Here is a 14,734-nt window from a genome sequence, read left to right as displayed (position 1 = left end):
TTAATGTGACTCGCATCTTATGGATTGGACACAGAAATTCCGTTGCCAGTTCCAATATTCAAATCTGATTTGGTGCCAGATAATGATGTACAGTAAATCTAGAATGTGTGCCAAGAGATCTGAATGAATTTCCGTATCAGAATCCATCTAGCTTTTACCTATGCCTGTGCTGAGTGTTGCCATCACTGACCTACATTTTTAAATTTTACAAACTCTTTTTCCCCATGCTGATATTCAAACTCAGCAGGTCGTCTTCACTATGTGTACAAGTTGAAATGCATTGAGTTGCTGATTAGATATTTACATTTACTACCAGTTGAACAAGTGTATACCTTTATAAAGTGGCTGTTGTGTTAATTTATTGTTGTTTATTGTTTCACCCCGTTTCCAAGACATTCGCCATCTTCGAGGATAGTGCGCAAGCCGACGGTGACGTCATAGAAGAACCCCCTGTTGCTGACTGTGGTCAATCTATCCGACGTTTGCAGATCTATGGTCAAACTATCCCGACTCTGAAAAGTGCCCCCGTATTAAAACATTTAAGGTAGTTACACTGAAACGGAAGCGAGAGAGAAATTTCAAATTAAAAGTCACACCACTTTGTATTGTAACACCTGAAATCTGAAAGTTGAGCAGCTGTAAAACAATTCCAAAGACTGATACAACTCCTCGAGTTGTTAATTATATTATATTGAATTAATGTGACTTTTATTTTGAAGTTCTTCCCTATTTGGTACAGTAAAAATGATTAATATTCAGTATCTCTGTAGTTAGAGATGTCTTCAACACAAGTGTAACAGTCTTTACCAGGAATTATGGGAGAGTGTTATGGCTACTCAATTTTTAAATTTCAGGTGTTGCTAATATACAGTAATGTGACATTTATTTGAAATGTCTCCCTATTAATATAGTAAAATGTTTAATTTTGTGTGTGAGCATTCAGGCATATCCTCAACATACATTTATCTGTCTTTGCAGGAATCATGGGGATATTTTGTTTTACAGTCGCTCAGGTTTCAGATTTCTGATATACAGCAATCCGACTTTTACTTTGAAATTTCTCACTCATAGAGAGAAAAGGCGGAGTTTGACCTCGGGGTTGGGCGGCGGACGTACAGGACGTGGGCGGACTTGGCTGTCGATGTGGGCGGACTTGGATGTCCCACAGACCACAGCCGTTAGTTCCTGATTTACTGGGACTGACTACCTTAAATGCTTTAATACGGGGCAACTTCAATTTTAGTTTGACTTCAGTAGTTGCTGCTAGTTGCTGCTCGCATAAGTGTCGATGTAACTTCTCTGTGAAGCAGTTTTTCGCAGTCGGCCGCTAGAGAAACGTTCTCAAAGGAGCGCGACGTTACGTGATTAGTACGAATAATCCATGTAACTAGGCGAGAGAGATCCATGGAGAAGGCAACGCAGTTTATCCACAGTGTGGAGATGGACAAGCGCACTGCGGCACTGCTGACGACCGGTGCCTGCGCTGCTGGAGCTGCGGTGCTGCTGTTCCGCAAGATCAGTAGTTACCAAGAGGCAAAGTCGAAGATCCAGAGAGCCAGAGCTCGGAGGACCGAGAGTCTGCAGCACGCACAAGAGGCTGTGCAGCGATACAGGGTGTCGGTGAGACTTTTTTTGACATTTTGATTAATTATTAGCAAAAATCAAACAATATGTGATTACTGTTCATTTTCTTTTTATTACTGTGGAGTATAATCGTATTCCCCTTCTATTATGTTTCATATAAAACTTATTTGCATGTGTATATATAGTTTGTTTTAACTGTATCTCTCTCTCTCTCTCTCTCTCTCTATTACTCTATTACAAAAGTAGCAAAATTAATTAAAAACTAATTTGATATGGCCCTATAGCAGGGTTCTGCAACCTGTGGCTCTTTGTCTCCTCTGCAGTGGCCCCTTGTAGCTTTGAATAATAATTTAAAAATAAGTTTCTTTTCATTTTCTTCTTTCTTATTTCGAGATCAAGGTGATAAATAAAAGTGTTCTGACATGTTGTGCATCACATCCAATGTCTAAATGTGGAGTCCATGTGTCAATGTAAATGTCAAAATGGCTCTTTTCATTATCAAGGTTGCAGACCCCCTGCCCTACCATCTCAGAGAGATTGTCGATTATCTGATCCATTCTCTAATGTGTGTGTGTGTGTTGTTTTTCTCTAGCATCCAACTGCTGACTCTGATGCAATCCTGACACTGTCCCTGTCTGAGTTGACAAAGGAACTTCAGGAAGGCTCACTGAACCCCGAGGATGTCTTTTATGCTTATGTGGAAAAGGTTCAGTATTGACATTAGTTGCATTCATCATCACAGAAAAACAAACATGGAAATCAGTAATCTCTTTATTAATTCAGTGTTTCATCTGTGCTTATTGATGAACTGTTTTTTTGTTTTGGAATAATCACCTTTAATTGATAATTATCACAAGGCACTGAATCAAAGACTGTAGACCAGGGCTGTCAAACATACGGCCAGAGGGTCCAATCCGGCCCACAGGATGAATTTGTTGAGATTTCACACTACGATTACAATCTAAACGTAATTTCAAATGCAATATTTTTCACTTCCAGATACCTGTGACTAAATGTTTGTGCCTTTATAGATCCAGTGTGATGTGTAAATAGTAAATTTAGGCACGATATTGTTGAAATTGCACTTATATTTCTCAAGAAATGTCATGTTTTGTAAAAATGAAGTTCTTGTTGGTCATAGGTTATTATGCTATTATTTTACTGATCTTGCCCACTTGAGATCAAATTGTGCTGTATGTGGCCCCTGAACAAAAATGAGTTTGACACCCCTGCTGTAGACTGAAACTTAACTGTAATCACCTGACCATAGGTGTGAGAGTGGAACATTTTTTCTCTATGTATGTGGTCCTGTGATGGACTGGCATAACTGTCCAGGGTGTATCCCACCTAACACCCTGTCAGCTGGTATTGGCACAGCTTCCCCTCATGTGAGGGATAAAGCAGTAGAAGACGGATGGATGGATGTTCAGCTTGGAACATCTTTTAATAATAATACTTTAAATTTAAATCTATGTGCCGATAGGATGGAAAATAGCCTATAGCCTTCAGTCTGGCACAGTTATATGTGAGTGCTCGTGAATATGTGCCATCCCTATTGGAAAACATGCAAATGGTCATAGCTGGTTTTGAATGAAGCTGCTTGCTGTTTAATAAATACTGAGCCCTCCAAAAATACATCATAAGCTACATGCCTAATTGTGTCCAGTGTTGGAAAAACAAGTTGTTTTTTAATTGCAGTACATAAATATACCACAGTATTTAACCAAGTGACATTACTGTGTGCATTTTAACATGTGTTGTTACTGAAAGAAGGCTATATTTATTCAGTAAACGCTTGCTACTTGCTACAACACGGTACACAAATTACCTGCAGCATTAGAAAGGAAATTATCCTCAAACAAGGGTGGGATCCTCTGGTGAAACAAGGGCAGTTAAGTTCTCAAACACAGAACAGGTAGGTGTAGGAAGTAGTCTAGGTATTGAAATGTTAAAAATGTGTTGTACAGTCTACAACAAGCTGCAAACTCGTGGTTTACTGCAGATTCTGTACCATACCTCCTGATGCCAGAACTCAGAAGTGTTTCTCCGGGTTCTCTGGTTTCTTCTACATGTCCACAAACATGCAGAGGTTAATTGGACACTCTAAATTGCCTGTAGGTGTGATTGTGTGAGTGAATGGTAGTTTGCCCTGTGATGACAAAAACCCCGCGTTTTGCCCCATGTCAGCTGGGATTGGCACCAGCATCCCCCTCATGTGGAGGATATAGGTATAGGTGGGGTGGGTGGACAGGGCACAGCCTCACTCATTGCGGCCTATATAAGCTGCGTTACTGAACCTAAAAATAAAATGTAGATGGCTATAAGCAGACAGGTGCATGCTGGTGTGAATAATGATCTCCTGGACAGGGAAGCAATTGAGCTTCAGCCAAGGTACAGCCAAGCTAATGCAGATCTTTGTGTAAAGTCTATTTTCCATAATCAGGTCTCCAAAACTGCAAATTCACGCTCCTCTTTTCCTGTTGTCTTGACAGAAAGCAAGATTATTCCATATTCCAGCATATTAATGAACATTTGTATACAATATGCATGTAAATGTAGATCCATATTCCATTGGCAGGTGACAGATAATACATACAGGACCGACATGTCTTGTATGAAATTACTAGAATAAATGTTGAATCTACTCTTATATACACAGTAATTCTCCCCAGGTCATTGACACTAAGTAACTAAGTAAGTGTAATTGCCTGCACTTCATTTGACTTTCATGTTCTTTCTTTCTTTCTTTCTTTCTTTCTTTCTTTCTTTCTTTCTTTTTTTTTTACAGACTCTAGATGTAAACGAAAAGCTAAACTGCTGCACAGGGGTGTTGCCGGATAGTTTTGACCAACTGAAAGCTATTAGTAACAACAAGAGAGGTCTCTTGTATGGAGTTCCAGTTAGTATCAAAGACAACTTTGGATACAAGGTATGTTGACTGGTCGTAAGCACAATGAAAACATTTGAATAATTGAAATTGAATAATTCTTACATTTGGCCACAGTTCGACAGACTCGGTTAAAAGCTTAAACTCCCTGGTGGAGATGATTACACTGAAAGGGTCCATAATGTATTTGGATAGGGATATGAAAAGTCAAATATTGCAAATATTGCAAAAGGCTCTTGTTTAGATATTACATGACCCAAATGTCCCTCCAGCTTCTGCATTTCTCTGCACAGGAAAAAATATCAGGAGGTTTTTATAGACCGATGAGGAAACTCCAACATTCCTCAACTTAAGTGCAAAAAGCAAACATTACTACAATGAGAGCAGCAATTAAATGTTATATCAGCAGCTCTTATGTAATCAAGATGAATCCTCAATTCCTGGAGTGGTTACAGGGGAGTGGAGTAGTGAGTGGAAACACTCTGACATGTGCTTTTTCTTTCACTGAGTATGTTGTTAAACGTTGTGCTACATCTTAATGAAGCCTACCTTATGACCTTCGTCCGCTGTTATCTAACAATGCTCATTTTGTCTTCGCTGTATTTGAATTCAAGAATTGCGACTCTACTTGTGGCTTGATCATTAATCTGGAGCAACCTGTCCAGGAAGACTGTGTCCTTGTCAAAGTTCTGAAGAGACAAGGAGCTATTCCCTTTGTGAAAACCAACATACCTCAAGGCCTTTTGAGGTAAATCATTTCCAGTTATGAGTTGAAAGCACTTGTCACATGCCTTTATAATTGTGTACTTCCAATATAGTTTAATGTGCAGAGGCTGTAATTATCATTGTGTCTGTGTTTTTATTATTATTGTTGCCATATTTTCAGTTATGACTGCTGTAACCCTATTTATGGGCAGACCATAAACCCCCATAACCTTCAGAAGACCTCTGGAGGTTCATCTGGTGGAGAGGGGGCTCTCATCGGTGGAGGTGGCTCCCTGCTGGGTTTAGGCAGTGACATAGGCGGCAGCATCCGCATTCCCGCCTCTTTCTGTGGAACATGCGGTTTCAAGCCAACGCCAGGTCGGCTGAGGTGAGTGTTTGTCGTTGGTGCAGTTTTATTATCAATCGCTTCGCACCAATTAAACACTCCACCAGATGTTTATCTGAACTTATTTTTCTTTCTTGCTTGGTCAGTGTAATGGGTCTGAGGCCTGCCTGTAGGGGGCAAAAGTCAGGTATGGTGAAATATTTGACATATCATATACAGTGCACTCTATATAAGTGCCATTATATGGTGCCTGTTATATTGACCTACTGTTTATAATAAACTTAGTGCTGGCATCTCCGGGACCCATGGCGAGGGATGTTGACAGCCTGGTTCTGTGCATGCAGGCTCTGCTGTGTGACCACATGTTTTCCCTGGACCCCACTGTTCCACCACTGCCTTTTAATATGCAGGTGTGTCAAATCAAGGCAGATCTCATATACATATATACTTAAATGGAGTAAGAAAAACCTCCCCTAAAAGCTCTAAAACACTGTTACTGTATCTCATACATCTATCACACATGTTTGTTTCCTAGCTGTACGAGAGGTCCCAACCCCTGAGGATTGGTTACATTGAAAATGATGGCTACATGCAGCCATCTCCAAGCATGGCACGGGCCGTCCGAGAAGTCAAGGCACTGTTGGAAGACGCAGGCCACACTGTAAGAGCAAACCACCCACTGATCCACAGTTACATGTGACATGAGGTCCATGTTTTTAATAAAAGTTGTGTCTTTTGTGCAGTTGGTGCCTTACACACCTTTGAAGATTGATTATGCTTTCCCTGAACTGGTGGTAAAGGGTTGCCTTGCAGATGGAGGTACTACCCTGCTAAATAACATGTGAGTTGGATATTTCTTAGTTTGTGCATTGTTCATTTCACGCTGTGAAGTCACAGCAGAAGAACACATAGGACAGAAAAAGATCAGACGTAAAAACATACATACCAGTACTGTTCTCATGAGTAACAAATACCAATGACAAACATCTTTTTGTCTTATGATCGACTGTTTTTATTCTAATTCCTTATAATCTTGGTCATATCTTCATATAAAATTATGTTTATTTAATATTTACAATGACATTAACATCTGCAGCTGGAATGTTTTTTGTTTTGTTTTTTTCATGTAAGCTGTTTACCGGTTACACATCACTATGAAGTCAATGTTTGTGGTGCTGGAGGAAAAATATACATTTATTTTTAAATTTAAATTGTTTACTACCCCAGAGTTGTGATGTTTTTTACTAGCTTGTACGATTGTAAAATCACTAATTACTCATTTACCATAAAAAGTTTATTTAGCATTATCGCCAGTTTAGGGTTTGAAAAGACATGCTTTGTCGTATTTGAAGATGCTCTGTTCATTTTGGCCTGACTGTATTTATTGTATTATTAGCAGCGGCAGGTAAATGTAGCAGTTAACTAAGATTATTTGTTTGTGACAAAAGCATATTGTCCCAGTCCGATTTGTTAGTGTGAGCTTCTTAGCATGTTGGTATTATCACCGAGGCTATAATATTTAACCTTATTTTTATGTTTACTTTAAATCTGAGAGGAGTCTCTTTCAACAGGTTGCTCTATTTTGTTCCAATTGTCTCTTATTGGTTCTGTTTCAGGAAGGGAAGTCCTGTGGACCCCTCTCTCAAACATCAAATTTCCTTTCGCCATATTCCCAAGTGGATGTTAAAAACCATGTCATTCCTCATGAACCCCCTGGTGAGTAACAGACATAAATCTTCCTTAGTACATGACGTAGAGTAGTGCATTAATTAACGAGTGTTTTGTTTCATGTTTTTGTAGTCTCCTCGTCTTTATACCATTGGTGGCGCTATAGCTGGATGTGGGTGAGAGACTTTGAGGGTTTTTTTTTCATCACATGTGATGTGACAAAAATACCTGCCCATACTGAATCTTTCTGTCTTGTTTTCAGGTCTATTCCAAACTTGTGGAAGCAACATGCCGCTGTTGAGGTTCTATTATTTTTCAGTGAATTATTTAAAAACTAAATCGAAATGTTCACGTATATGTAGAGCTGAACATGAAGTTGTGCTTGAAAAGGTTTTAAATCATGTGTTGAATTTTTCACTCTTTGTTCTATGGGAAATGAAATGTCTATGTGTTCTTGTGTTCTTATCAGGACTACATTTATGAGACGATCGAGGATTGGAGAAGGTGCAACATAGACGTGCTGCTGTGCCCTGTGATTGGTCCAGCCTACGACTTCTTATACTGCGGAAAGATTACGCGTACGATATACTCAACCAATTTTTGTCTAATATATGTTACCCTCTAACACCGAGCGCATCGCAGAGTGCAAGGGCACTTTGCATTGCCGTAAATACACAATTTCTGAAAGCTGAGAAGTTGCACGTCAAAGCCAACATGTGGTTATTACGGTAATTTTGCTCACACTGTTGCAGGAAGCCGGCGAATCAGCATCTTTGTCACCAGAGAGGAAAGAGTTGGAAAAACACCTGTACATGGTTTCCGCTTTTTGGCCTGTTTTGGACATTGAGCCAAAAACTCAAACAAATGTTAATTTAATGTGTTCTTACATTTTTCTTCATTTTAAATTGTTAATACACTATTTTAACATGCAGTAAATTGTGAGTAACGGCCAGATGTTATTACGTTATTCTGGAAAAATGGGCAAAAACACTTACTCACAGGATATTTTCTGGCCCATTCTGGCTTAAAATGAGCAACAAAGTCCAAACAGACATTTTGAGGCTTAGTGGTTTAAGGGTTAAAGAGCTTTTGGGCTTTGTTTTCTAATTAGTTGTCATAAATCGTATGGAGCTATGTTCCTTTACTTTGGAATTTTTATAGAAACAATTAATTTAGTTTATAATTAGTGTCATCACGACTCTTCAAATAATTATATTATTGCACAAGAAGGAATTGTAACGGACATTTCAGTGACATACAGTATGTGCTTATGTTATTGTTAAATTAAAACCCAGTACATGTCTATTTTCTTTCAGCTGTCCTCTCATACACAGCCATTTACAATCTCCTCACCTTTCCCGCTGGAGTGGTTCCCGTTTCCACAGTGACCGCACAAGATGAGGAGGAACTCGAGCACTATAAGGGCATTTATCAGGACCAGGTGGACAAGTTCTTCAAACAGGTAAGAAAAGGGACAAAAAGTAATATGTAATACAACAGTCGTAATCGGACACAAATATCAATAATTGTTCATTCCACTTAACAAACTCTAATGTTTAACAGTTTTAATATGAAAATCCCTCAATATGTCACTGCAGGTCTTTGTTTTACAACAGGAGGCTGCATCCACAGTGTATATATATATATATATGTATATATACAGTGTATAAACCAGCTTAATGTTGTGGCTGTGTTTTTAATTTTACAGGGAAAAATGAAAGTTAACAGGTCTAGAATTAAGGTGTTTTTTTAGCCTTTTGTATTCAAATGAGGAGGTGGGTGCGCATGTTAGATGCTCTTCCGTGTCTGTATTTCTACATTTGGTCAGTAGGTGGAGGCAGCAGACTGTGATGGTTCTTGAGAGCGACTGCTGACTCTCTGCATTCTGTGTTTGTGTTCAGGCTGTCTCCGGGGCAAAGGGTCTGCCTGTGTCGGTGCAGTGTGTTGCCCTGCCGTGGCAGGATGAGCTGTGTCTGCGCTTCATGAAGGAGGTGGAACACTTGGTCAAACAGAGCAGAAAGTAGAGCCTGAAGCCCACAGGTGGCGCTACAACCTTCAGGGATATTATGATACATTTGCTGTGGAACCAGCACCCAAAACGTCATTTCTGATGATGGTGAAAATTATTGAAGTATACAACATGAATTTACATTGATTAACAAAGATGCTTTGCTTTTCCTCTTCTTTCTCTCCTTGGTTCATGAGATAAAACTGTCGATCTGTGGTGAATTTGAATTTAAGTTTTAATCTTTAATTTATTATTGTGCTGATATGAGTAAACTGTTAATTAATTATCTGAGTGGAACTCACATTGTTGATGATGTCACGCCATATGGCAGGAACAGATATAACAGACTGTAGTGTCTGTCAGTGCTGAACAATTAAACGCAGTTTGGAACAGCACAATTAGCAAATTGCATCATTTTGTTTTTGATTGTGATATCTTCTATGCAAATTTTATACAACAAGTAGTAACAGTTTTGATGGTGTCTTGTGGTAATACTCCAGTACATTTTAGATGAATCACATGGTGAATAATGAACTGAACCTTGACATAAAAATAAATACATGGCATATCAAATCCCAATTGCTAAATGTTAGAAAATTTGCAATTAGATATTTTCTTCATGCCATTCTGCCCCCGTAACTGTACATGGTGTAGAATGAATTCAGTTTACTTCAGTTTTGTAGGCACAGGCTTTGTGAGCACATGCACAAAAAATATATTTCAACTTCTAAATGAATGACAATAATCATTTATATATTTTTTTAATTATATTGTCTTTTTGAAGGCCTCTTCTATTATATTGTTAAATCAGAGTTGCTTATTTCTCACCGCTGTCACTTGCTCCTCACCTTCATGTACTCCGTAGCAGTGAAGACGCACAACCTCTTGCGTTGCCTCCTTTAGCTTCCCCCTCTGCCTCTCCATCACTGCGCCACAGACGAGTGCAGATCATGTTCATTCTTGCTGTGAGTGATTGTTGCGCCGATGCCATTGCATGAAACAGAAAAAAAAGATAAAAGAGACTAATGACACATGGCGCCTCCATCTACAAGGCCGGCCCACCATGTCATCATATTGTGATTACCCTGTGCTATTGTAAATATGTGTTTTTGTTGGGTTCACATAAATTTACATATGTTTTAAAACTCTCCTGGGATGGGAAACCATTAGGGACAATATTAGTGTTTTCCATTACAGTCGCTTGTGTTTGCATTCATGTCTGATTGAATGGAAATGGCCGCGTGCGAGCAGCAGAGGAAGGAGGGCACATTAGGCGAGGAGGAGAGCTGGAATTGAGAGGTTGTTCTTAGTATTATCTGTGGCACATAGAGAGAAAGACAGTGTGGCTCTTACTGTGCCACACAGTCAGGGTGCATTAAGCTTTAAGAGGCAGTGAAGAGACTCAGGTTTTCAGAGGGAACTTGACATTGTTCATAAATCCCTCGTGATCTGAGACAGTGGCAGTGACATGTGCCTATGCACACACACACACACACACACACGTTAAAATACATCCTTCAAATTGGCCCATTAAATACATTTGCCTTATAATTTGGCAGTTGTATGTATAATACTTAACGTAATAAAATGGAGTGTTATGTAAACTGTGGTCATTTAAAGTGACATAATGTAGGATTTCAACGTTCAAATAATAATGTTGATGGTACATGAACTCATAACTCATAACCTGACATTGGCACTATTTAACTTTAGTTCTGTGCCACAAAAAGAACTAGAGCTTTCTACTTTACGGCACCTCGGCATCAAGTGATTCAAACATGTCGTCATATTTGAATCAAATGCTATAACATAGGCTACTGTACCTGGTCTGAAGACTTTGTCAACAGATACACATGTTACCTCCACATAAATGTTATGACAATTGTAACAAACAATGCTTTTTTAACAACTGTGGGGGAACCCCAGAGAGAAAATCCGACATTGTGTTATTTTAAAACCTTAAAAAATGATCAAAGCACATGAGCACACAAGACAATCACACTTTGTTAAAGCAGGTTTAACAAAATACCAGAAATCATAAAGAAAAGGGTTTCTGTTTTGAGTGAAACCAGGTCATGTTTCAGGACTGTCGGTAATGAGGAGATTTTGCAGGAAGCTACAACTGGTCTGCAGACACATTTTGCTTTTTTAAATCTTAAAATCAGAAAGAAAAAGACAAATAAAAACAAAGTGTACACTTTCTTAAAAAAAAAAAAAAAACTTTTTAAACTTTTAATTTAATCTTGATTAAAGACTGGACACTCTAAATTGACCGTAGGTGTGAGTGTGTCAGTGGATGGATTGGCGGCCTTTCAGGGTGTGACCTGCCTTTTGCCCAATGTCAGCTAGGAATGGCACCAGCACCTGTTGCGACCCTGGAGGATAAAGTGGTAGAAGATCAAGGAATGAGTGAGTGTTTAAAGACTTCACAAATCTGTCCATGCAAAACCTAATTACCAGACTTATTTAATTTTAATTATAGCATGACATGTATTAACGTCTTCTTTTTAACTGTCTATTTAAAAGGGACATGGTAGCCTATTCCAAGAGAAAAGCTTACATTTGACATGCTCATTGAGTATGGGGGGAAAAACATTAATTCAATAATTTTTTCCATTGTGCATGTTCACTGGCACACCATTATTGCTTGCTGCGACACTTGAGTTTGAGTCTTATTGTTATGAAGTTATTAATTATAAGCTTCCACATGTTTCCTGTAATGTTTTCTGTGAAAAATGAACTAGGAAGTTAAATGTTAGGAAGAGGATCATTTAGCAGGTAGAGTGAGTTGTCTTCCAGTTTGTAGATTTGGAGTGTATGTGTCTCACGGTCTTATCTAATTATCTAATCATATCTACATCACATGACAGTGACTCTGACTGAGCATGGGAATGGGGAAGACACGTTCAAAAGTGGCTTTGAACGTGGCATGACCTTTGATGCCACACGGGCTGGTCTGTGTGAAATGAATGCCTTGATGGCGATTAAGCCATGTTTCTACAGAAGCCCAAAAGGACAGACTTAAGCAGAGCACGTGTTTTGCTGTGGAAGCTCACTGCATGAATGAAGAATGATATTCTTTCAGGTATGTGAAGGCCATCATAGTTCCAGTTGTCACCAATTCTTACACACTATACCTTTAAATAATACTTAAAAAAACAGATGTTTGGTTCTGTAGGCACATCAAAACAGAAGAACTCCATTCATGTATGAACCATGTTTAAGCATGGTTAAAGTTCCAGTCAGTGATTTCAGTAACAAAAATGTGCTGACGAGTGCTTTTACTGACTTTTTTCTGTTTTCAGCTCATCATCCCCTTCATCCACGGGTCCGTATGTTTGCTGAGCTCCTGCGTACAACTTACAGTTGACAAACTTCAATAAGCTGTTTGTGCAGGTAAGCACTTGTAGCAGAGTACCAGTTCTACTGTGATTCAAAGCTTTAAATGTTTCTTCCATTATAAGTTTATGAAAAAAAACCAACCTCGGTGTATTAAGAAAACTTTGTAAAGGCTCTGATACTAGAAACAGTCTGACGTTATAGATGCAACACAAGATCTTGAAAAAGAAAGTGAAAAAGCTGTTAAAATTGTTTGAGTTAGATGTGGAGGGCATCTGGCCAAAGCTCAGCCTGGTGTAATCGTACAACACAACGGTTGAACACCCCTGGCGGGCCGAGGTGCTCTTCTCATGTAACGTCTCATTGATAAGAGCAGCAAACACCTCATTTACAGGAACCTTAGGCTGTGAGATCGGGTACTTTAAAAGCTATCCAAACACATTCAGACCCTGCCTGTGTGCCAGCAAATAAAACACCTTGATATCGCCACAACTAACCGAGGATGATTCTGTCTTAATGTCCCATTTCAGGGACCAAGGAGTCCATAGTCTTTATGGCTCCTCAGAATTGCAGGTAGTAATGTCTGACACAGCAGGGCTCCTGCCTTTCCGATGATCAAAGTGACAAGTTCATCCTGCATCCAGAGCCACTTACAGAAGCCATCACGAAGCTTCAAGATTGGCAGCTTTCAGGTCTTTGGTGCATTTCATCAGCCATTTCTACCGGCAGAGGCGACACGCTGTGGAGGACTAGTGGGAGGAGGAGAAGGCAGATTAACAGACAGCTGATACAGGTGTACAGGCGGTATCAAACAGCAGCTTTATCAATACAGCAGGCTCCATTTCTACACAAGGGGCTGGGATCCCCAAAGTATGCCCGCCGATCTCACTATGACAGGATTAACTGAGAGCTCCATATAATTTTCGCCGATTCTGTGACTCAACAATTCAGTGATCCACGTTCTATCAGCTTTAAAGGCCCCTATCCCAAGTTTGAAAAGCCTACCCCTCGGACAAGGGACACTTTTTTCTCCCATCCGCTTCTGCTTTTCCCCTTTTCTTCTGCATGCAGTTATTCATCAGCCCCCTCGTCCTCGCCAGCTCTCCCAGCCTCCCCTCTCTGCACATCTGCTAGGTTTGAGTTTTCCTTTCTTCCACCCAAGGCCTTGCTTGGCCCAAGGCCCTTATAGCCAAATTGGTTTACATTGGAGAGATAAATGCTCTGCAAATGCGCTTAAACACGTACAGTAAAAAAAAATGCAGACAGTGCGTGTCAGGATTATCACCCAAGTCAGGGGGAGAAAGGAGAGCGTCTCTGTAGCACAAAGCTGGGGAGCCAGAGTGAAGCCTGCAGATATAGTCTGTCTCATCCACTTCTCAGGAGAAAAGGAGGATTGAGCATTTGCATGCTTGTCTGTATTTCCTGGCATTATATCACTTGTCGCCAGCAATCAAACTCCGGTGTTATCGTGAAAGTATTGTTTCACAGGGGTGAGCAAAGTGTGGAGTTACACTCGTGGGGAAAATGGGTTTTGGTGGCATTGTTGAAACTACTTGAGAGACCACCCTATAAGGCCAATCGACAAGAAATATTCGGCAGGGCTACAAAATAATATATATCATCTTGTTTAGAAAAAAAAAAAGCATTATCTGATATCTTGTTTTCAAGATATCAATAATCTAATCTTTACATAAACTATGTAAAGAATCTAAACAAAATAAAATCTGTAGTTGCAAAGAACCTCATCTAAAACTTTACTTAGTAGCTGATTATTAATGCTGCTGCTAATTGTGTTTACGATTCGAATAATGAATACGTTTGTAAAATCTGTTTTCATGTGAGAAACAAACCTACTACTACTACTATATACTCTATATAAGTGGTTTAAAAGTTGTTGTTTTTTTCTTCTAATTTATAAGGAATGCCTTTACCATAACTGTTAAGCTGTATGAAGGAACAACCAGTACATAGACCTTCAAACAGTGAAGGTCTATGGCACTGAGAAATGAGCAGGTTTGGCAGCACTGTATATTCTTCTTGATGAGCTCAACTGACTGACTGTTATTTAAATAAAATCCATTCAAATGTACAGCATGTAGGATTTAGCAGCATCTCACTTGTCCGCTGTGGGCTACTGTAACAATGTGGTCGTCCAACATGGCAGACTCATCAGAGAGAGGACCCACCCCTAATGTAA

The 14,734-nt window shown here is 39.5% G+C and overlaps 1 protein-coding gene across 1 annotated transcript; it reads left to right on the top strand.

The window, feature by feature from the left end:
• The first annotated feature begins 899 nt into the window (after positions 1 to 899).
• Positions 900 to 9,670, top strand: LOC122781323 (fatty-acid amide hydrolase 1). Its single transcript, XM_044044972.1, has 15 exons — positions 900 to 1,620; positions 2,177 to 2,290; positions 4,373 to 4,513; positions 5,086 to 5,219; positions 5,358 to 5,564; positions 5,669 to 5,709; positions 5,808 to 5,932; positions 6,058 to 6,183; positions 6,266 to 6,363; positions 7,139 to 7,238; positions 7,323 to 7,366; positions 7,453 to 7,492; positions 7,660 to 7,768; positions 8,507 to 8,652; positions 9,092 to 9,670. Exons 1-15 carry the CDS (start codon positions 1,405 to 1,407, stop codon positions 9,212 to 9,214), a joined length of 1,764 nt encoding a protein of 587 aa, XP_043900907.1. The 5' UTR covers positions 900 to 1,404; the 3' UTR covers positions 9,215 to 9,670.
• Positions 9,671 to 14,734: the final 5,064 nt, after the last annotated feature.

Source organism: Solea senegalensis, linkage group LG14, assembly GCF_019176455.1.
Source record: "Solea senegalensis isolate Sse05_10M linkage group LG14, IFAPA_SoseM_1, whole genome shotgun sequence".
NCBI lineage: Eukaryota > Metazoa > Chordata > Actinopteri > Pleuronectiformes > Soleidae > Solea > Solea senegalensis.
This window is presented reverse-complemented; position numbering and strand designations above follow the sequence as displayed.